The following is a 19,829-nucleotide window of genomic DNA, read 5'->3' on the forward strand; positions in this document are numbered from 1 at the left end:
CCTCTGACATCCCACCATTAACACACAAAAACATTGACACAAAAACTTTTGACACAAAAGGATGTCACTTGTATCCTGTCACTTGTCACTTGTAAAAAGGTCACTTGTAAATGTCACTTGTAAAAGGGTGTCACTTATATCAAAAGGTTGTATCCTTTGACACAAAAAGCAACAGCCCTGGCTTTGCTTCCTGGAAGCTTCCTGGAAGCTTCCTGCAAAACGCTTTGCTTCTCGCAAAACGTCCGCCTATGAGAACTAGAGGGAGGGGAGGGAGAAGGAGCGGGAGCAAGAGACAGGGTGCCGGAATGGACATGAGGGACAGTGAGGGAGTGTTGGTATGCAATTTTCATCCAATCGCCATCTTTCACAATAATTCTGGACCGGCATGAGGTGGGATTGTCTGTCATGAATTTATTTGTTGATCGAACAAGTTTTAGATATGGCGGGAAAACTGAAAAAAAATTCTCTCCTCCACCCCCCCCTTTTTTTTTTTTTTTTTTTTTTTTTTTTTTTACTTTGGACCCACGGCTTTCGTCCTACACAATTCCATTTAATTTGTCTAAATCTGACCAGTCGTTCCAAAGATATAAGCCGTTTTGTCGCAATACCATAAATTGGAATGAGGTAAAATTATATATATAAATATAATTCCATTTCCCGGTTCCCTGTCGCACGCCGAGCAAGTCGCGTGATTTGAACAAGTGCAAAAAAAAGAAGTACTTTACACGTGTGCGGGTGTATAAACGAGTGTACCGGCCTTACACGTCCTGGACGCAAACGGTCGCAAGGTGCACACTTGCTCCGTTTGCCTCCAGGTCACAGTAAGACCCTTAATGACCAGCGCAAAAATACGTATTTACAGAAATCATTTAGAAAAAAAAACGAATTATCATCGTGTTGTTTATCGAAGTACCATTCGTGATGGGTCACGCCACTTATATCGCGGCATCGGTGCGCAAGGAAGCCCCAGACCACCTGCTCCTCCATGTATGTACACATAACTTCCAAGTTCGTAAATCATATTGGACAAAACAAGACACACTCACCTTTTAAAGAAGACTTGCTTGTACAATTGATGTCAGCGGTGCCTCCAGATTGACGGGGAAGTATTTGGGGGAGACTCAAGACTCCAATGACCAGACACAGGTTTACAAAAGGTCTGGTTTATTATTCACTTCATTCCATTTACCAAATAATACCGCATTATTCAATGGCTGAGATTAACTCTTTTCCATGGTCCTTTTCGTTCGGCTGATGTTCTTCCGCAGCGCCGTACTCGTTCATTCCATCGTTCCGTCGGGCAGGGCTTCTGAGGACAAGTCTACTTTACTCAACGTTTGCTCTCGTTTATATCGCCAAACTGGACTTAATCTCCTCTCCGCTAATGTCCCGAGGTCATGCATTGCACCGAGTCCTGGCATCAGCTCGCTCCCCTCCTGCTGTGATTTCCATTTACACAGCAGGGGGGGTGCTCTAGCCTGGGGCCTTGACCAGGTGTTTCAAGAGATTACCATGTTCATACACATTCTGACACTCATTTACAAACTCGTCTTTAACAGAGTTTGCATGTAAAATGTATCTGCTTTGTTACCAGGTTAATTAATAAGTTACCAGTGCCAATTAATAAGTTACACTGAGTTACACTTCCACACTAGCATGCACCGCTGATGGGGGAAAGCTGCCGCCGTATATCATCTTCAAGAGGAGGACGCTACCAAAGGATAAATTTCCTCCGGGTGTAATCATTCGTGCCCAGGCCAAGGGGTGGATGGACCAAGCGCTGGTAGATGACTGGCTCCGCGTCATGTGGGGGAGACGAGTTGGTGGGCTTTCGCGGCGACGCAGCATGCTCGTCCTCGATGCCTTCCGTTGTCACAAGACAGAGGAGACCAAGTCAACGCTGAGGGGGCTCAACACTGATCTGGTGGTGATCCCGCGTGGCATGAGGTCGCTGCTTCAGCCACTAGACGTTTCAGTCAACAAGCCATTCAAAGACGGTCTGCGGCGCTGTTGGTCGGAGTGGATGCTGTCGGGGGACAAGACCTTCACCAAGACTGGGAGGATGAGGAAGGTGGACCTCCCGACGATCTGTAGCTGGATACTGAAGATCTGGGAGGAGTTGCCGGCAGCCATCATCGAGCGGGCTTTCCTAAAGTGCTGCATATCTAATGCCCTTGATGGCACTCAAGATGACATCATCTGGGAGGATGAAGTGGCAGTGACCGACGATGGAGAAGAGGATAACGACGACGAGGATCTCGCCTACCCCGACTCGGATTGGGCTGAAGAAACGGATGACGAGGACTTCTTCGGATTTTAGAGACTACCGGTAAACCCAACGGCCCTTTTCAGGGCCCCACATTGGCAAGAAAGAATAATTATAATGTTTTTTAAATTCTCTTTCAACTCATTTCATGTATTTTTACTCTTTCTCTGTCTTCAGTTTCTCTTTCCTTTCATCATATTTCGCTTTCCAATTTATTTATTTATTCTCTTCTCTTTTTTAAATTTTCCTGATTTTTTTTCCCTCGAAAATATGATTTTTTATTTTTATTTTTTTTTAAGTCGAAAATCGGGGGTGCGGTTGATACACGGGTGCGGTTGATACACCGGAAAATACGGTAGTTTAAAACACCATGATACTGTTTAAAATACCTTTAGTCTGTGTGCTGCACTGCTTTATTCTACCTGGGGAGCACCCGGAGGTATTGCCCCTATTTTTATTATTTTATACCAGCAGGAACCCTTCAAAGTAAAGAATAATGTGGGATTGACAAGGAAGGTGCACACAAAATTATATATTGTAATACTTCTCAAAGTCACAAAAAACATATAAAAGTACACAAAAGGAACACACAAATAACGACAACCACAGCCACGACAACAGCAACAACTATTGGGGGACGCCTCTTTGCGGTGGTTGTACCCCCCCCCCAACACAAGTCTTGGGCCAAAGCTTTCCCATTCTTCTCTGCTGCCCGGATTCATCAGGGCAGCGCGGTCACAGTTAGAGTGCCGATTGGTCCCCATAAACGGCGCTTTCCCTCTTGTCTCTTTCTCTTCTCTCTCTGTCTTTCTAACTCTGTCAAGGTGTTGTGCATGTACTAGGATGCATTGGGGTCTGATATCCAAGCTTTCATCTTTTGGCTTTCCTCCTTCACTCTTCTCACTATCGAGCTTTCTCTCCAACCACTCTACCTCCATAATTGTTGATGGTTCAATATCTCCCTCCTTCCCTATCAACAGCGGTGTCCCTCAGGGTTATGTCCTGTCGCCAACACTCTTCCTTCTTTTTATCAATGACCTCTTTTTTCTACAAATAACCAAATGCACTCGCATGCTGATGAGTTGTTACGTGGTCCTCCCGGTAACTACCTGGTCTTGGTGACCCCCGGGCCATGGGAGGACCCCGCCAGAAAGATCTCTGATTTATACGCGTTCGTAATGCAATCAATAGGAAAGACACAAACAATTCAGGTCAATAAGCAACCCCACACCAAGGATCCGGATTAATTAATAATATATTCTCTATCTATCAACACAATCAACAATCACCCGCAATATTACTAAGATGGCCATCTCATATATTTCCCCCCTTTCCCCACTCACGACCCCTCAATGGTCACTGTCCCTCACAATGTCTCTGGGCCCCTCCAGACCAAGGTGAAGGTCGACTTCTCCGCACACGTCCGGTTGAACGAACCCCTGGCTGACGTGCTCCAAACATGCACGTCGCGTACCGGGAACAGCTGCTGCAGCGCACACCTCCTTGCAAAGCAAAGCGGGCAAAGCAAAGCGCAGCTCGCAAAGCGCACGAGGCCCAAGGTGCAACCCGTACGCGTCCTTGTAGACGTTGAGGCGAACTGTGCCGGACGCTTGGTTCCGTGCACGAACCCACGGCAACTTGACGCGTAACCGGTAATTACCCTGCGCAGGTAACTCCTCTCGCCAGACGGGCTTTCAAACGCAGCGTTCCCCACGCTGCTCAATATCGGCACCGCTCGCGTCGGAGCTGGGCGAGGAGGAAGAAGATCGCTGCTTCTTCAGGACCTCGTGTCTTGTTTTTCTTCTTCCGGTTCACTATCCCGTTTCCGGTCTCCTGTTATCCGGAGCCTCTCTAATCATTTAACCACAACAACCTTTAATAGAATAAACATTAATAAGCAATGACATGAATAGTAATTCACCTAAATCCAGGATCCGTAACAGAGTGAACATTACATTCCTCCATGTTTGTCCCATCTGCCCCATCTTCCCTCAGTCGATCCTCACCTCATCTTCCCTCACTCAGGAACTAGAATCAAGCTCACCACACGGCCCTGAGTCTTTGTCTTCTCTTAACATCTTCACATCATCTTCTTTGTGACGTCATTCACCCTCAAGGAAGATCAGCTAAGAAATAAAAGAAATTGTCTTTTCTCCTTCCGAAACCAAGCCAAAGAGTGGAAAATGCACCCACTGATTTGTATCCCTTCTTGGCCCATAGCAACCTTCAGAATATCGAGCGGATCTGGTCCGTCTTCCACTAAATGGTCAAATTGGTTTTTAATGGTGCAGATAATACCCTCTTACAAGTTCCCTTGCATGATATCTCACTGAAGCACTGGATTGCGCTATAATGCAGTGCATTTGGATAAAGCCGAACATCTCCCATTAACACGCAAAAGCTCCCAAAATCCCGAATCGCTGCTCACCTCCACTCATTCATTCCTCTTTTTTCCCGCTTGTAGAACTAACTTCCACAGTCTCTTCAATCTCATTCATCCCAACAAGTCTTCAAGACTGATGTTCACCACCATCTCAGACTTTCCAAGTTTCTAGTTTTCCTTCTTGAGAGTTTGTGGCTGTATCCATCTTTTCCACTCCATTTGTTCCTCCCACATCTCATTCTTCCCCTCATCCCTTATTTCTCCAAGTCTTCCTCCATTTTGTTCCTTTTCACCACTGTTGGTATGGTGTGTTTTCCAATTTCTTTCTACTGTTCTTTTTGTTCTGTTATACCTGACCGTTCTTTGTTCTAGCTCCTGTTTGAGTCTCGACTTTGTGAACAAAAAACCCCTCTCACTTTAATTTTCTTATGCAAGATGGTGGTCATCCTGCCTGAAGCACCGTAGACTATTTTGCGTGGGACATATAGCCCACGTTACTTCTACAAACAGTGGACCGCAGAGGGTGTCGCTCTGGGCTCTGGCAGATAGCTGCTTCATTCTCTGCTGATCTGGAATTCAATATGTATTGTCTGACATTGATATAGTCTGATTAATGGAACTGCACATCTTTCATTTAAGGCTAATATTCAGGTCACATGCTGTCAATATCAAAGGATGATAATATAAACCCTCCTATCTATTTCCATGATCAGCTGTTGGAAAAGGTGCAGTGTCTTGGACATCTGTGCCTCACACTCTGTGATGACACACTCCTGGGTTGATCATGTTGCGAAGCTGCCATACAAAGCCAGATGCAGATTTGTTCAACTCCCAAAATCCAAGGTCACTGTTTTTATCCGCTTTCTCGTTCCTCCTTTCCGTTATGGGACAGCCTTCCTGTAGCTGTACAATCCCATTCTTCCCTCCAGGGATTCAAAGCAGGCAATGCACTCCCATCACATGTCATTTTCCATAAGTAACCACAATAATTTCCACTGTCATAGCCCAACTGAACCCAAATCTCTTACTTGCAAGTTCCTGTGTTCCTTCCCCTTCTCTTGTCTGCCCTATTTTGCCTGTTTGTTTATTCCCTTGCTTGTTGAGTCTACATCTGGCCCAGTACCCCAATTTCAGTTTGTTACTTTTTTACCCTGCATTGTTTTGCTCTTCCATGAGCCTCGATCTTGTATAAACAAGACTGAAAGTCTAATAGCGGCTCAGCCGGGCTTGTTTGATACTTTAGTTGAAGAGAATAGCATGACCTGGGTGGGGATACCAGTTAGCAAATTAAAGCATTGAATTATTTTGAAGTACTCTGTGTCTTTCAGCTCTGACACCATGGAAGTGAAGAGATTGCATTGAGACACTGGTTTATTCAATATGTTTTGAGTCAACAATGAACCAACCATACACCGCTTCGATCGAGTAACTTTGCAGTCATGACAAAGGGATTGCAGTGCTACGATTATATTTTTTATATTATTATTGACGTTATTATTATTATTTTGAAAACAATACTACTGTATTAAGAAACCTGCGCTAATTTGCCTGAAGCGGCCTAAAGGTGAGGCATGAAGGAATGAAGCCTAAAGCCTTTTATGTACTGTCGTTGGAAGACCCGTAACGCCTTTGCCTTCGATATTTGATGGTCATTATAACAATCGGTTTGTTTGTGTTTCACACTGCATGAAAAACGTAAAGTCGGAGCATGGTGATTGTGATATGACAGGTTCAATGATATGTTTGGCCTGAATGGCATAGGAATCAAAATGGCGGTGTGTAGAGTCAGACATCATACACCGTAATGAGATCACCAATCACCTGTCTTCAGCTCTAATTGGTGTGTGTTTGAGGGACATACATACATACATACATACATATGGACAGACAAACACTGTTCTGGACGGCTTCGCCCTACGGGCTATGCAGTAAAAATTACATTTGGTCCGTCATGCTTGTTGTAACTACTGTTGATCCCCAGTAAGATGATTACCTCCTGTGCAAGCTTTCATGTGTTTATAATCTCTATTTTTCGATTGAAGATGCAATAAATGGTATACCTGTGGCAGCTTCTGAGATGAGTTGCTTGTGCTGTTCGGAGGTTGCTTCAATCAACTGGTGCAGAAGGGTAGTGCGATGTGAGCCATGACTTCGAGAATCTGCACCGAAAGCCTTGCAACATTCAAGAGCCTCAGTTGTGGCTGTTATAAACCTCTCTGTGCGGCCATGTAAGAAGGTGCCTGTGCTGCAAGCTTCGACTATCACCGCATGGTGTCCATACATGCGGGTGAATGCCAGTTGTAGTGCTAACTGCACAATACTGTCTGGACTCACACCGCATCCCTGGAAGGTGAAAATCAAAGGCAGATAAACTGATGGAGTGAAAGAAAGTTTGAGAGGGCATAACAAACAAACTGGACTTGTCACATTCGGCAGATCTGCAGTGAGATTTATCAAACATGTCCACCATTACAGTAGAGTCCCAATTTAACAAATATGTGATGTAACGAATTTTGTCAAATCTATGCATACATTTTTTGAGAAATTTTAGTACATAATGACCAATTTGGAATTCAGTACACCAACAGTCAATAAAAGGAATGCAATGTGTTTGAAAGTATCGTCGATAAATCGAGAAATTCTTGCATCTCCAGATGTGAAAAATTCAAAAAAATTTCACCATCAAGCCTGCTCTAAAAACCCTTGTGCTGCGAAATGAATCTTCCTCATTTACACAGGTGGTAAGACACAGCAGCTTGGCAAAGACAGGGAACATGAATGCAATAACTGGGCACAAGGCAGGTCAAATGGATTTGGAATCGGGACCAACGATCATTAGACACACAATGGTAATTCCGAATTTTGGCTATTTTAAAAATAAAATTTACAGGAAAGAATATAGTACAGGCTTTTTTATGCACCTATTTTCCCACAATATATAGACCGATCCGATAATGACGATCGTGCCCCCTTCGCCGATAGGCGGCGCTCTTGCGTCCGCCATTACTGGGAGGCGTCCCGATCCAAACTTAACTCCAGCTTGCTGCGCCAGCATAACTATCATCGCAATCGTACATGAAAAGTGTCTGTGATAATCGTTCTCAAGTGTTTCTCTATATGTGTGGAGCGGTCATGGACATTGGAGAAAAGGATTTAAATGATTTTTAAAACATTTCAAGTGGGAGTAGCAAGAGGAGGGGGGAGGAGCGAAGAGAGGGGAGGAGAGCAGTAGGATTGGTTGGGCAAAGTTTGGGTGGGAGGGGACAAGTGGAGGGGGGAGGATCGAAGAGAGGGGAGGAGATCAATCGGATTGTTTGGGCAAAGTTTGGGTGGGAGGGAGTCGAGGTGTCGAAAGTTTGGGTGTCGAGGATGAGGTTGCCTCCCGCTGAGAGTAGGTTTGCATCCCAAATTCTTTCTGCTTTTCAATTGTCTCCTGCAAAACACCTGGAGCCCTGTCTCTCTAATCCCTTCAAGAACATCTGAAGGTCATTCTCAGTGAAGTGGATATATATTTTACACATTTTTGACACGACAAGAACAAAGACCACTTACTTTATTTCAAAGCACATTTTTTTAAACAATATTATCTTTAGTCACAACCAAATAATTACAGCGCCTCCATTATTAAAACTATACCAAATGATTTACCATTCTGTGGTTTTATCTGTAAAACTTCAAAATAAAACAGTCACTTCAATAGCTATGGCAATCCCCATCCTTTTTCAATCTGCAAACTCATCTTTTCCCTCAAGAGTCAAATCCTACTACAATCCCACAAAAGATTTTACTGAGAAGCCGAGAGCCAGAGAGAGCTAGCCGACATGGATTTTATACCTTATTATTTCCGAACCGTTGTTCAGTTTAGCTTTGTTTTAAAACTCAATAACATTAAGTTGAGGATGGACTTCAGAACTACCATCCCCCAGAAGTCACGTAGGCAAAGGTGGGAGGGGACACACCCGACAAATATTTACATCTAATTTATTAAACAATGGTAGTTTGCCAGACCTCGAGCTGAAACGATTAAGCCTTGATAACCCAGCAAATCACCCCAAAGAACCCTGGTAGACATTGTGGCTACAGTTGTATTATTTAATTATTTACAAAGAAACAATATCTTTTCTCCAATAAGACAAACTCGATCCAACCTTACATTATTTGGAAAAACCCTATTTGTAATATTATTTCCCTCAGTCATTTATGACAATATGTGCTCCGCCATTGCCTCCACTAATAATTTTTACTCTTCTCGAGCCACGATTCTGGGCAGTGCCGGAGATAACTTGCCAACTGTAGCAACTCCCAAATTCTGGATGGAAACCACAAAAAAACACCTGCAGACTAGGAATGGAGGGTTGAGGCTCATAGAAATTGCTTGCTTCATAAATTTACACTTCCACACCACCACTGACACCACCAGCCGAGTCAACGAAAAGGATAGGAAGACGGGCCATGAGGCCCCGCCCCAAAAGGTGATGATTGGTCGTGGCCGTGGAGCGATGCGATGCCACTCTTTGATTGGCGCAAGCATAACATCAGAGAGAACATTCCAGCACCCGGCACAAAAAGGCAGAGGACCGCCATTTTGCCCTCTCGTGGCTCTGGTTTTCATAGCATGTGAGCACGTCTCGCTCTTGCGCTGGGTTTTCATTTCGAACTGGTCACATTCTCTCTTGGTCTTGGCATTGGTCGCAGGTGGATGCACTTCCATTTGTTCTCTTGGTTCGTCGCTGACATTTTTTTTTTTTTTTTTTTTGTATACAGAGTCGAGGCTCGTGAAAGAGCTAACATTTATCAAACAAACAAATCAAACAAACAAGCAAACAAAGTATATAAAAAGGGGAGCGGTCGACAAGATGGGGAGAGAAGGGGAGGAAGCACACAAACACAACATTTGAGAGCAGGGACATCGGGAAATGTTTTTGGAGGGAGAGGGCCTGGGGGGAGGCAGGATAGGTATAAAACGCAAGGACACCAAGGACTTCCAGGAAAGAAGTCAAAAGTCACCTCAAAAAAGTGGATTTGGGGTGAAATTAGCGGGGGAAGAAAGGATCAAGGTTTCGGATTGGGGAAGATAAGAGATGGTGGTCAACAGCCGTTTTAAAGACCTGGAGGGAGGAGTGGGATTGAAGAGAGTGAGGGAGTTTGTTCCAGAGGCGGGAGAAAAGAGGAATGAAGGAGTGAAGGTGAGCAGAGAGTTTTGATTTTGGCAGTTTAACCATAAGAGGGTTGCAGGCAGATATTGTGCGACCTGCAGGAATATTTGGGGGACAGAGCCCAGAGAGAGCTGGGGGAGCAAGGCCGGAGAGGATTCGGTAGAAGACGGAAAGACCACCAACCTGCCTGCGGTGATTAAGTGAAAGGCCCTCGGAGATAGGGTCATCGCGGGAGATTCCAATGATTCTGAACGCTTTGGTTTCAACAGCGTGAAGACGGGCGAGGTGTGAGGCAGGAGCACCAGCCCAGAGGGGAGAGCAGTACTCCATTGAGTTGCGGATGAAAGCCTTGTATGTGGTGAGGAGCTCAGGTGTGCCAAGGAAGGACTTCGCACGACGGAGGATGCCCAGTCGGCAACTGGCTTTGGAGGCCAGCTTGGAAATGTGGTTTTCCCAGGAAAGATCATGGCAGATAGTGAGACCCAAAAGCTTGAGTGACAGAACTTCTTGGAGAGGATTATTCAGAAAGTAGATGGGAGGGTTGTCCAGTCGGTCTTTTCGGAGAGACATCGTAAGAGTGTGAGATTTGTCAGGAGGGAAACACATGTTCCACTTGTTTGCCCAGTCTGTGATTTTGTCCAGGTCTGCAGAGAGTGAGGAGGCTGCAGACTGCCGATCTGAGGGATGAGGAATAGAGCGGGAGAGAGTGGAGTCATCAGCAAAGAGATAGAGAGGATTTTCAAGAGAGTCAGAGAGATCACTGATGAAGACTAGAAAAAGCACAGGGCCCAGAACACTGCCTTGGGGAACTCCAGCCTGAACAGGAAGAGGAGATGAGAGAAACCCATTCAGGGCCACGCATTGACTACGACTAGAGAGGAATTCCGCCAGCCATGCATCGAGATTTCCATGGATACCAAAGGAGGAGAGTTTGGTGAGCAGAGCGGGGTGCCAGACCGTATCGAAGGCACGTGATATGTCGAGGGAGACAGCTCTAATTTCCTGTTTGGCATTGAGGACCTCCATCCATTGGTGAGACAGCAGAAGCAGCATGTCCAGAGTAGAGTGGCCTGGTCTGAAACCAAATTGATGATCAGAGATCAAGCCATTGGAGAAGAGGAAAGATTTCATATCTGAAGCAATGATGGAAATCCATGACTTTGCTGATAATTGGGAGAAGGCTGATTGGTCTGTAGTTGCTAGGATCTGTTTTTGCACCTTTTTGTGCAAAGCCGTGATGTTGGCTGATTTCCAAGCAGATGGCAGTTGACCTTGAGCAAAAGAGAGGGTGAAGAGAACAGAGAGAGGGAGTGAAAGAGCGGCAGAACAGGATTTTAGGACCCGTGGGCTGATGCCGTCAGGTCCAGTTGCAGAATCAGAGTCGAGGGTTGACAGAAACTTTTCCACCTTGTCAGGAGGAAAGGACACGGAGTAAAGGAGCAGCTGGGTATGACTGGGTATGGTGAGTACAGAGAGGGAGCTGTGTAGCTGTTTGAGGTAAGGGAGGGGATGGAGGGGGAACAAACACCAGAAACAGATTTGACCAGATGCCACCAGGATTTGGAAGAGGGAGACAGATAAGAGAGTTCCGTCTTGAGAACGGAGTGATATTGTTTGCTGGCTCTCCTGCGAGTGGACACACACTTGTTTCGGGCTTTGTGAAAGGAAATGAGATTTCCTTCCGTTGGATTTGCTTTCCAGGAGATGAAGGCAAGTTGTTTCTGGGCAACAGCCTCACCACAAGATTCTGTGTACCATGGACGGGAGGAAGGGTATGACAACTGAAGACGAGATGGGATAAATCTGTGCATGAGAGAGAGAAATTTACTTTGGAAGAATTCCCAGGATGAGTTGATGTCAGAGGTGGTAGAGATGGGAGACCAGTCCAGATGATTGATGGCTGCTTGAAGACCGTGCCAGTTGGCCTGAGTGAAATGCCAGCCTCGTCGACGCTGAGCAGGCTCCCTGAGAATGGTCAAAGAGATGTCCACTTTAACAAGCGCATGATCAGATGATCCGATTGGAGCAGAAGAAGAGCAGCAGACATTTTCAGGGAAGTTAGTCATAACCAAGTCCAGAAGGGAAGATGCTCCGTTGACTGAGATCCGGGTCGGGAAATTGACAGATTGTGTCAGTCCCAGTGAGTCACAGAAGTCCTTTGCTGAGGAGCCATGGCTGGTGAGAGCGGTACCCACACCCAGCCAACTGGCATGGTGACAATTGAAATCACCACATATGAGGAAGAGAGAGTTGGGATGAGTAGATAGAAGCTGGTCCATATTATCAGACAGCGAGATGTAGATGGAGTCATCACTGTTTGGTGGACGGTACAACACACATATGAACAAGAGGTGGGAGCGAAGGGGAAGCCGTAGCCAGAGGTATTCCTGGGGGTGAGGTGGAGAGAGTGCAGTGCAGGGCGAGTGAGGAAGAGAGTTTTTGATAAAGATAGCAACCCCACCTCCAGGACGAGGCTCAGGTCTATCATACCGGAGGAGGGAGTAACCCGGGAGAGATACTAAGGAATCGGAGACATCATAAAGGAGGAAAGTTTCTGTTAAGCAGATCACGTCTGGTTTGACAGAAGCAACCTGTATGGAGAGATCAGTCACGTTTGAGCGAAGGCCCTGGATGTTTGAGGTCCATACCGTTAATGAAGAGGAAGGGGGAGCATCGGATACAGAACAGGGGGGAGGAGGGGTAGGGTTAGATGTGGAAGAGGTGGAAGAGGTAGGGAGAGCTGTTGAAGGTGTGTCAGAGATTTCAGAATAGCTCGGAGAAAGGGAAGGATGGGGCAGACAAAAGGTTTGATGGTGATTGGGTGAGGCACAATGAGGTGTTATTTGAGGAGGGGGAAGAGCGAGGCAGAAGGTTGGGGGAGATGGAGGTGAGAGCTAGAAGGGGGAAGAAGCGGGGAGGACGCTTTGAGGAGGGGGAGTGAGAGGGGGGAAATTGAGAAGAAATGAGGGTGGGGAGATTTGAAGGGGAGGGGCGAGGGGGGAGTTTAGGAGGGAAAGGACAAGGGGAGGTATTTGAAAGGGATGGGATATGGGGGAGATTTGGAGGTGAGGGGTGGGGGAGGAGTCTAGGAGAGGAGGGGCGAGGGAGAGTCTTGGAGGAGAGCGGTGAGGGGGTAGTTTAGGAGGGAGGGGGCAAGGGGGGAGATTTGAAAGGGATGGGTGATGGGGAGGATTAGGAGGGGAGGGGAAAGGGGGAAGATTTGAAAGGGATGGGTGATGGGGAAGATTTGGAGGGGAGGGGTGATGGGGAAGATTTGGAGGGGAGGGGTGATGGGTAAGATTTGGAGGGGAGGGGTTATGGGGAAGATTTGGAGGGGAGGGGTGAGATTGGATTTTAGAAAGTGTACGATTAATGGGAAACGAACATTTATTGCAAAATGAGTTTCTTGTGACCTTCGAGTCAACAATACGTTTAAGGACGCTGGATGGAGGATGGATTGCAGGAGAGTTTAGGCAATGTAGAAAAAAGGCACTATAAGAGATGGAATTTTTTTTTGGGATGAATAGATTTGGTGAGCAAGTTGAAAGCAGCCTTTTAAAGAAGAAGAAGAAAAAGGTGTTATAATATACGACGGAATACAGAACTTGAGGGGAAAGTGTAAACATTGTAAGGTTAATAACAGTGAAAACTATCTGGGGAAATGGGGACAAACACGTGGTCGAAGAACGAACGAACGAATGAGATCAAAGAATAAGAACAGATAAGGAAATGTTTTTGTTTTTTTTTGTTTGTTTTTTAGTTGATTTTAAACAAGGAAGTAGGCTATGGGGTGAAAAGACTGGAAAAAGCAGAGAACGAAAGTTATTGGAGCACAAACGACGGACCGCTGAGAGGAAAACAAAGCCTCAAGGTTGTACACTGTACAAGGCCTCAAAAGACACGGCACAAATTAACACGATTTTCTATACAGGTATGAAAGATTTGCACCGAAAATCTTCCTTGGGACACAATATACGTACACACACCATAAAATAAATACAGTTATAACGAAAATACAAATGGGAACAAATTACTTAACTTCGATTTCGATGGAGAGCGTGGAGAGCTGCGAATAAACGAAACCTCGCCGGCAAGACCGGAAGCGGAGGCCTCAGCGGCCACAGATACTCTCTTGGTTGGGACATTCATTACAAGCGGACACATCTCTCTCTCTCTCTCTCTCTCTCTCTCTCTCTGTGCTCTCGACGGAGATGGCGTGGAAAGCGGTCACAGTTTGTGCACTCTCTCTTGGTTCGTGGCTGGCATAAGGAGCGATCACAAGTGTAGTTGAATGTATCCCCGGTTCATGACAGGTGGTGGCATCTTATTATTTTTTCTCTATTGCCCTGGTCGTATTTTCACTCTCCCTGTTCCGGGCTACGGGAAAGGTGGATGCATCCTTCTCTTGTCTCACCTCGGTGCTTTGTGGAGTGGACAGCGAGGAAGGAGCGAGGGCCTGTTCTCTTCACGTTCGGTGGCTGGTGGGCGAACGGGCTTGGCACCAACACATGTGTTACCACGCAGGGACATGGGACCTGTGATGACCCTGGATGGTCAATGACGCCAGGCGGAGTAGCAGGCAAACGCACCACACACATTTTATTACTTTTGTTATTTTCCCTTTGTGTTGCAATTGTGTCTGATGGAGGATCCTCAATATAGGAATTTTAGTACCGCACATTTCTTGTTATCCTGGCATTTATTTTATTAAACCCTTTATTTGTTGCATTTCAATTCCTTGTCTTGTCTGTTTATTTGTTGTGGGAATCGGATAACCCTGTGCCGCATCCATCCATCCAGGTAAGCTCGCTGCCCTCCACTACACTCTTGCGCACATAAATAACACGACGATAGTTTTAGTGAACGCCTCGGAGTTAAAGCTCGATTGGTTCACATGGTTCACATTCACCCCCTCTAAAACAAAATTCCAAAACGATTTTTAGCACCCCAGGACATGTACTTAAAGAGTTTTGCTATTGCCAGCAGGGAAAAATGTCCCACGGGGTCCTAATTAGCATATTTCCAAGATGGCTGCCATCCGCATCCATTCAAACACAAAGTGTCATATGTGAGTAACTAATGAGCTGATTTTGATGATCCTGGTGTCGATATTATGGTTTTCTGAGGTGCTGAATCGATTTCCGAGGTTCGCAAAACGATTGGAGGTCAAGGTCACAGGATTCAGATGAAGGTCAAGGTCATTTTGTTAAGAAATCGCTTCATTTTTATTTTCCGACATGCATTATTGTTGCCTCAGTTCCCATAGATATGGTGATAGAAGCTTACTTATTGCTTTAAAAACGTTTCTTATTATCCCAACTAACAAGACAATTTGAGGTCAACATCATGGGGTTAAGGTCATCTTCAAGGTCATAGGATGTGTCAATAAGGGATACTTAGCGCATTGACCTCCATGCATGTGATGGAAATTTGTGACTATAATAAAACCTGAACCACACATCATGGAAAGATAACTGAGCCCTTTTATATTTATTGTTTTATATTTATTATCTATTATAAGTGACATTGTAGCAATGTATTAGAGTCATCTTCAGTATCCATGAGACGATAATCATCATCTATCTGCACATGCCCCAGCACTGTTGACCACGTTTGAGCCATGGATGTTCGTGGTGATCATGTTGAGATTGACCCACTCACCATGGAACACAGCAATGCCCTCGCCACAGATGATCTGAAGAGCAAGCTAAGTTGAATCCTCGCCCAGTGCCTTGGCTATGGCTGTCTCCAGCTCTAACTGGAAGTCATAAGACTCGCATTGACCCAGTCGGTTCAAGATCGTCGTCAACTGCTTACTGCTGTAGAGGTGTTGGACAGTTGTGCACAGGAACATGTGCTTCAACAACTTCCACTGTTCATGAGTCACTCCTCGACATAGGTCCTGTCCGATAGAGTAGACAAGCCGGCACGTCCTCTCACACTTCTTCACCTCAGGGTCACAGCCAGACAGGACAAGGTTGAGGAACCACTTGAGCTCCTCAGGCAACTCCTCCCCAGCTCGCTTGTCCAACTCGTCAGCAGTGGGTGGCCAGGGCAGATCGGCTGACTCCTCGAAAGCCTTTTGGGTCACTTTTCGCAAGTACAGAGCAGTGTCCTTCAACTGGTCAGCTGTCCAAAACTGATAGGCACATGCTATCGCTTCAGCTAGGGTGATGCTAGCGCTGTCTACTTGCCAGAATGAGAAGCAACCTCGCTCATTGAGAGCCACTTTTTAGAAGGAAAGGTGTTCGCCTCGTTCCTCGTCCTTCTCAAGGCTTGCCATGAGCTTTATGAATCTGTAACCGGGGTTGGGTGCTCCTTGCACATCGAGCTCAATGACATAGCAGTCACGAACAGTACTGAGGGGCAAGACCTGTTGGTTGTGTATGACCTGTGTCTTCAGCAGCTCCTTCACAACATTGTATGCTGCGTTGTGAGCAGCAGTCTTCCGAGCTTGCTCCGTGTCAGACTCATTCTTCTTCTCCAGCTTCTGTTTATGATTGTGGTAGTCACAAAAGAAGCGGTGGTAACAAAAGTCATGGTAGCGAGCCTCATCTGCAAAGAGATACATGCCCTTGACTTTACGGTACAGACGGCTGTTTCCGAGAGCTTCTGCCATAGGTGCGATTTTCTTCCATCCTGACTCCTTCTTCCAGGCTGTAAAGCTGCGAGTTAGCCTCTGAGTCTTGACATTCACTTTGATTTCAGTCTTCTCACAGAAAATGCATTCATCTGGTGGAAATTTGACAGGATCAGCATCTGCAGATTTCTGCTTGCGAGGAGAGTGGTGCCTCTGTGATGTTTATGGCATGGTTAAAGCATCAGCAGATGGATTCTTCAATCAATCGGAGTGCGTTGTAAGTCTTGGTAACAGCGCCTGTGGTAACCAGTTCTCTCCAAATCGAGACCATTTAGGGTTTCTGGCAGCAGATCACATACAGCTTTCATCCGATGGAGAGAATCAATTTTCTCAGCCGCTCTTCTATCACGGATCTCAAGTAAATATGACAACTTCTCTGACGGCACATATTTAACAGAACTGAAACAGGTGAAGGGATTATCATCAGATTCCTTGGGGATGTGCAACACGCCAGTGGAGGTGAGACACTTCTATTTCACAGAGGGTTCAGACCCATCTGAACTTTGTTCACTTTTCCTCTTCTTTTTCACCATGGTTAATTAAGCTTGACTGTCCATCATCACTATTGCTAAGCTGAAATTAGTTCGCTAAACACATACAGTTATATGATATAGTCTCTGCATATCACCATCACCGGAATCAAGCATTCATAGTTGAAGCAGCATGCACCTTCAACAATAGATCTAGAAAAAGATAAGTATACATATAAATATCAATACACATATACATATAATAAAACAAATAATATGACAATAAGAAAAGTTTTTAAAGCAATAAGTAAGCTTCTATCACCATATCTATGGGAGCGGGGTCAAAAATAATGCATGTCGGAAAATGAAAATGAAGTGATTTCTTAACAAAATGACCTTGACCTTCGCCTAAATCATGTGACCTTGACCTCCAATCGTTTTGAAAACCTTGGAAATCGATTCAGCACCTCAGAAAACCATAATATCGACACCCAGATCATCAAAATCGGCTCATTACTTACTGACATATGATACTTCGCATTTGAATGGATGTGGATGGCAGCCATCAGGAAATATGCTAATTAGGACACCGTGGGAAATTTTTTCCCGCTGTCAACATCAAAATTATTTAAGTAGATGTCTTAGGGGACCTAAAAATAATTTGGGAATTTCGTTTTATGGGGCGGGGGGGGGGGGGGTGCATGAGAACCTATATCTCCTGCCAAACTCATTGTTTTGCAACCTTAATATTGCTGCGGCTCTTCGAACCCTTACCCCCCTCCCCCCCGCTCCTCCCTAGGGGTATGGCGGAACACACATCCACGTGCGTACAGGCTCCCAGTTCAGTTATCTCATTTTTTGTGTTAGTATTCAGATAGAGCTCCATTTTGTGTAGTGGGTGTAGTGAAACTCAGGCATCTAAGTTATAGCCCAGGTGCAGTAACATCTTCTGCCCACGAAAGTGCTCTCATAAATATCCATTTGCTCCTAGCGAGAGGCAGACCTGTGACCATTACGCCTTACTGAGGAAGGTGAGAAATCATATTGGCATGAGGCTTGCTTATTTGTATCCGATATGACATATACTCCTGATGCCTATTAGAGAACTGAAATGATGGTTGTCATGTATTCTTCCTAGATGCTGTTCGAGATTGATTCAGATTAAACTCGGCATGAGAAAGCGGTTGTGACTCTGATTTTTTACAACTCTTAATCTGAATCATCTCCTATTATCGTTCGAGATGCATAAGCTCCTGCAACTACCTACCTTCAGTGGGGATCCTCAGGCGGATGACGCGTCGAGCCAGCTTACACATTGGTTATGTTTGCTCGAGAGCTACCTGGAAACATATACTGACATCACGGATGCGGAGAAGCTTGCTGTTCTCAACTGTCACATGACTATCACCTTTCACGATTACATTTCGCATTGCCCCACATATGCGACATCGATAACAGCGCTTCGAAGTATCTACATCAAGCCACGAAGTGTGGTTTATACCCGATACAAGCTCACTACATGAAGGCAGGACCCCACGGAATCGCTCGAGCACTTCCTTCAAGACCTCCATCGGTTGGGGAAGGAATGTGCACATGAGGTCCAAACATATGAACAAATGTGTGACGATTTAATGTGGGACGCCTTTGTGTCTGGGCTCCATTAACCTTCAATTCGTCAATGTTTGTTGGAAAAGCCCACCTTGACCCTCCAAGAGGCGTGTGATCAGGCATGAGTACTCCAGCTGGCACAGGCTCAATCGGAGTCGTACGGTCGACCCCATGTAACTGCCGGTCTCACTCGGGAGAGACGTACAGGAGAATTTCTCTACTACGGAGCGCGAGGTTGTTGATACCCCTATGGATTCGAGGCCGTCAGAAGCCCTCAGAGCCGAAGGTACCAGTCTGGCTGCGACCGCCTATTTCGGAGGCAACACTGAGTGCTTCTTTTACGGCAATCGGAGTCACCCTAGAGCTACATGTCTGGCTCGGGATGCGACGTGCCACACGTGTGCCAAGAAAGGTCATTATGCGAAGGTTTGCCATGCTTCGAGAGGACGGCGTCCGACTCTGGCAGGAATCACCGACGCGTGAAGCACGACCAGAGCCTATAGAAGTTCCAGCACTGCCCGGCCCACGCGGTCTGGCAAGCGACGTAGTACCGGTGCTGATCGAAGAACAGACTGCTAACGCTCTTTTGGACACTGGGTCGACGGAGACCTACGTCGACATGGGTTTTGTACGACGGCACGGATGACCAATTCTGGGGACCTTGCAAATAATTTTCATGGCCTCAGTCTCTCTGGATGCGCACCAAAGGGGAATGCCGCGTCAAGTTCGTGGTTAATGGCACAATGTATCCGGATGTCCGTTTGATGATTCTGTCTAAACTATGTGCTTATGTACTGTTGGGACATGATTTCCTTCATTGGCGTGGGCGTTTGGAACTGACGTTTAACAGTAACTCTACTCTCTCTGTGTGTACTTTGACAGGAATGACTATAGAGCCGCTGTCACTATTTCCGAGTCTAACCTCCGACTGCACACCGGTCGCGATCAAGTCAAGATGTCACTCACAGGCCGATGCACAATTCATTGCTGAAGAGACTGGACGGTTTCTAAAAGAAGGGATTATCGAACCGAGTCGATCACCTTGGCGGGCTCAAGTATTGGTTGTCCAAACTGAGAATCATTGTAAGCGGCTCATGATTGATTACTCACAAAGTATGAATAGATTTACGCAGCTGGACGCCTACCCACTTCCGGGTCTAGACGCGCGAGTTCGACAGGTCGCTCAGTACGCAGTCTACAGCATGCTCAAATTGCGCAGTGCGTATCATCAGATCCCTATCCGTGACGATGACAAAATCTATACGGCATTTGAGTCAGGACAACGGTTGTATCAATTCTGCATTTG

General features: G+C 45.9%; 2 protein-coding genes across 7 annotated transcripts in view; one reads left to right on the forward strand and one right to left on the reverse strand.

The window, feature by feature from the left end:
• Positions 1-19,829, forward strand: part of LOC144889489 (uncharacterized) — an 880,122-nt gene that overhangs the window by 320,691 nt on the left and 539,602 nt on the right. The window lies entirely within an intron of this gene.
• Positions 1-19,829, reverse strand: part of LOC137412765 (carnitine O-palmitoyltransferase 2, mitochondrial-like) — an 84,567-nt gene that overhangs the window by 12,825 nt on the left and 51,913 nt on the right. For all 6 annotated transcript variants that reach the window (XM_078769769.1, XM_068098066.2, XM_078769761.1 and 3 more), the window contains one exon: positions 6,710-6,992. In XM_078769769.1, the coding sequence (XP_078625895.1) occupies positions 6,710-6,992 (283 nt within the window). The remainder of the gene's footprint in view (positions 1-6,709; positions 6,993-19,829) is intronic.

This window comes from Myxine glutinosa, chromosome 1 (genome assembly GCF_964187855.1).
Source record: "Myxine glutinosa chromosome 1, kmMyxGlut1.1, whole genome shotgun sequence".
In the NCBI taxonomy this organism is placed as follows: domain Eukaryota; kingdom Metazoa; phylum Chordata; class Myxini; order Myxiniformes; family Myxinidae; genus Myxine; species Myxine glutinosa.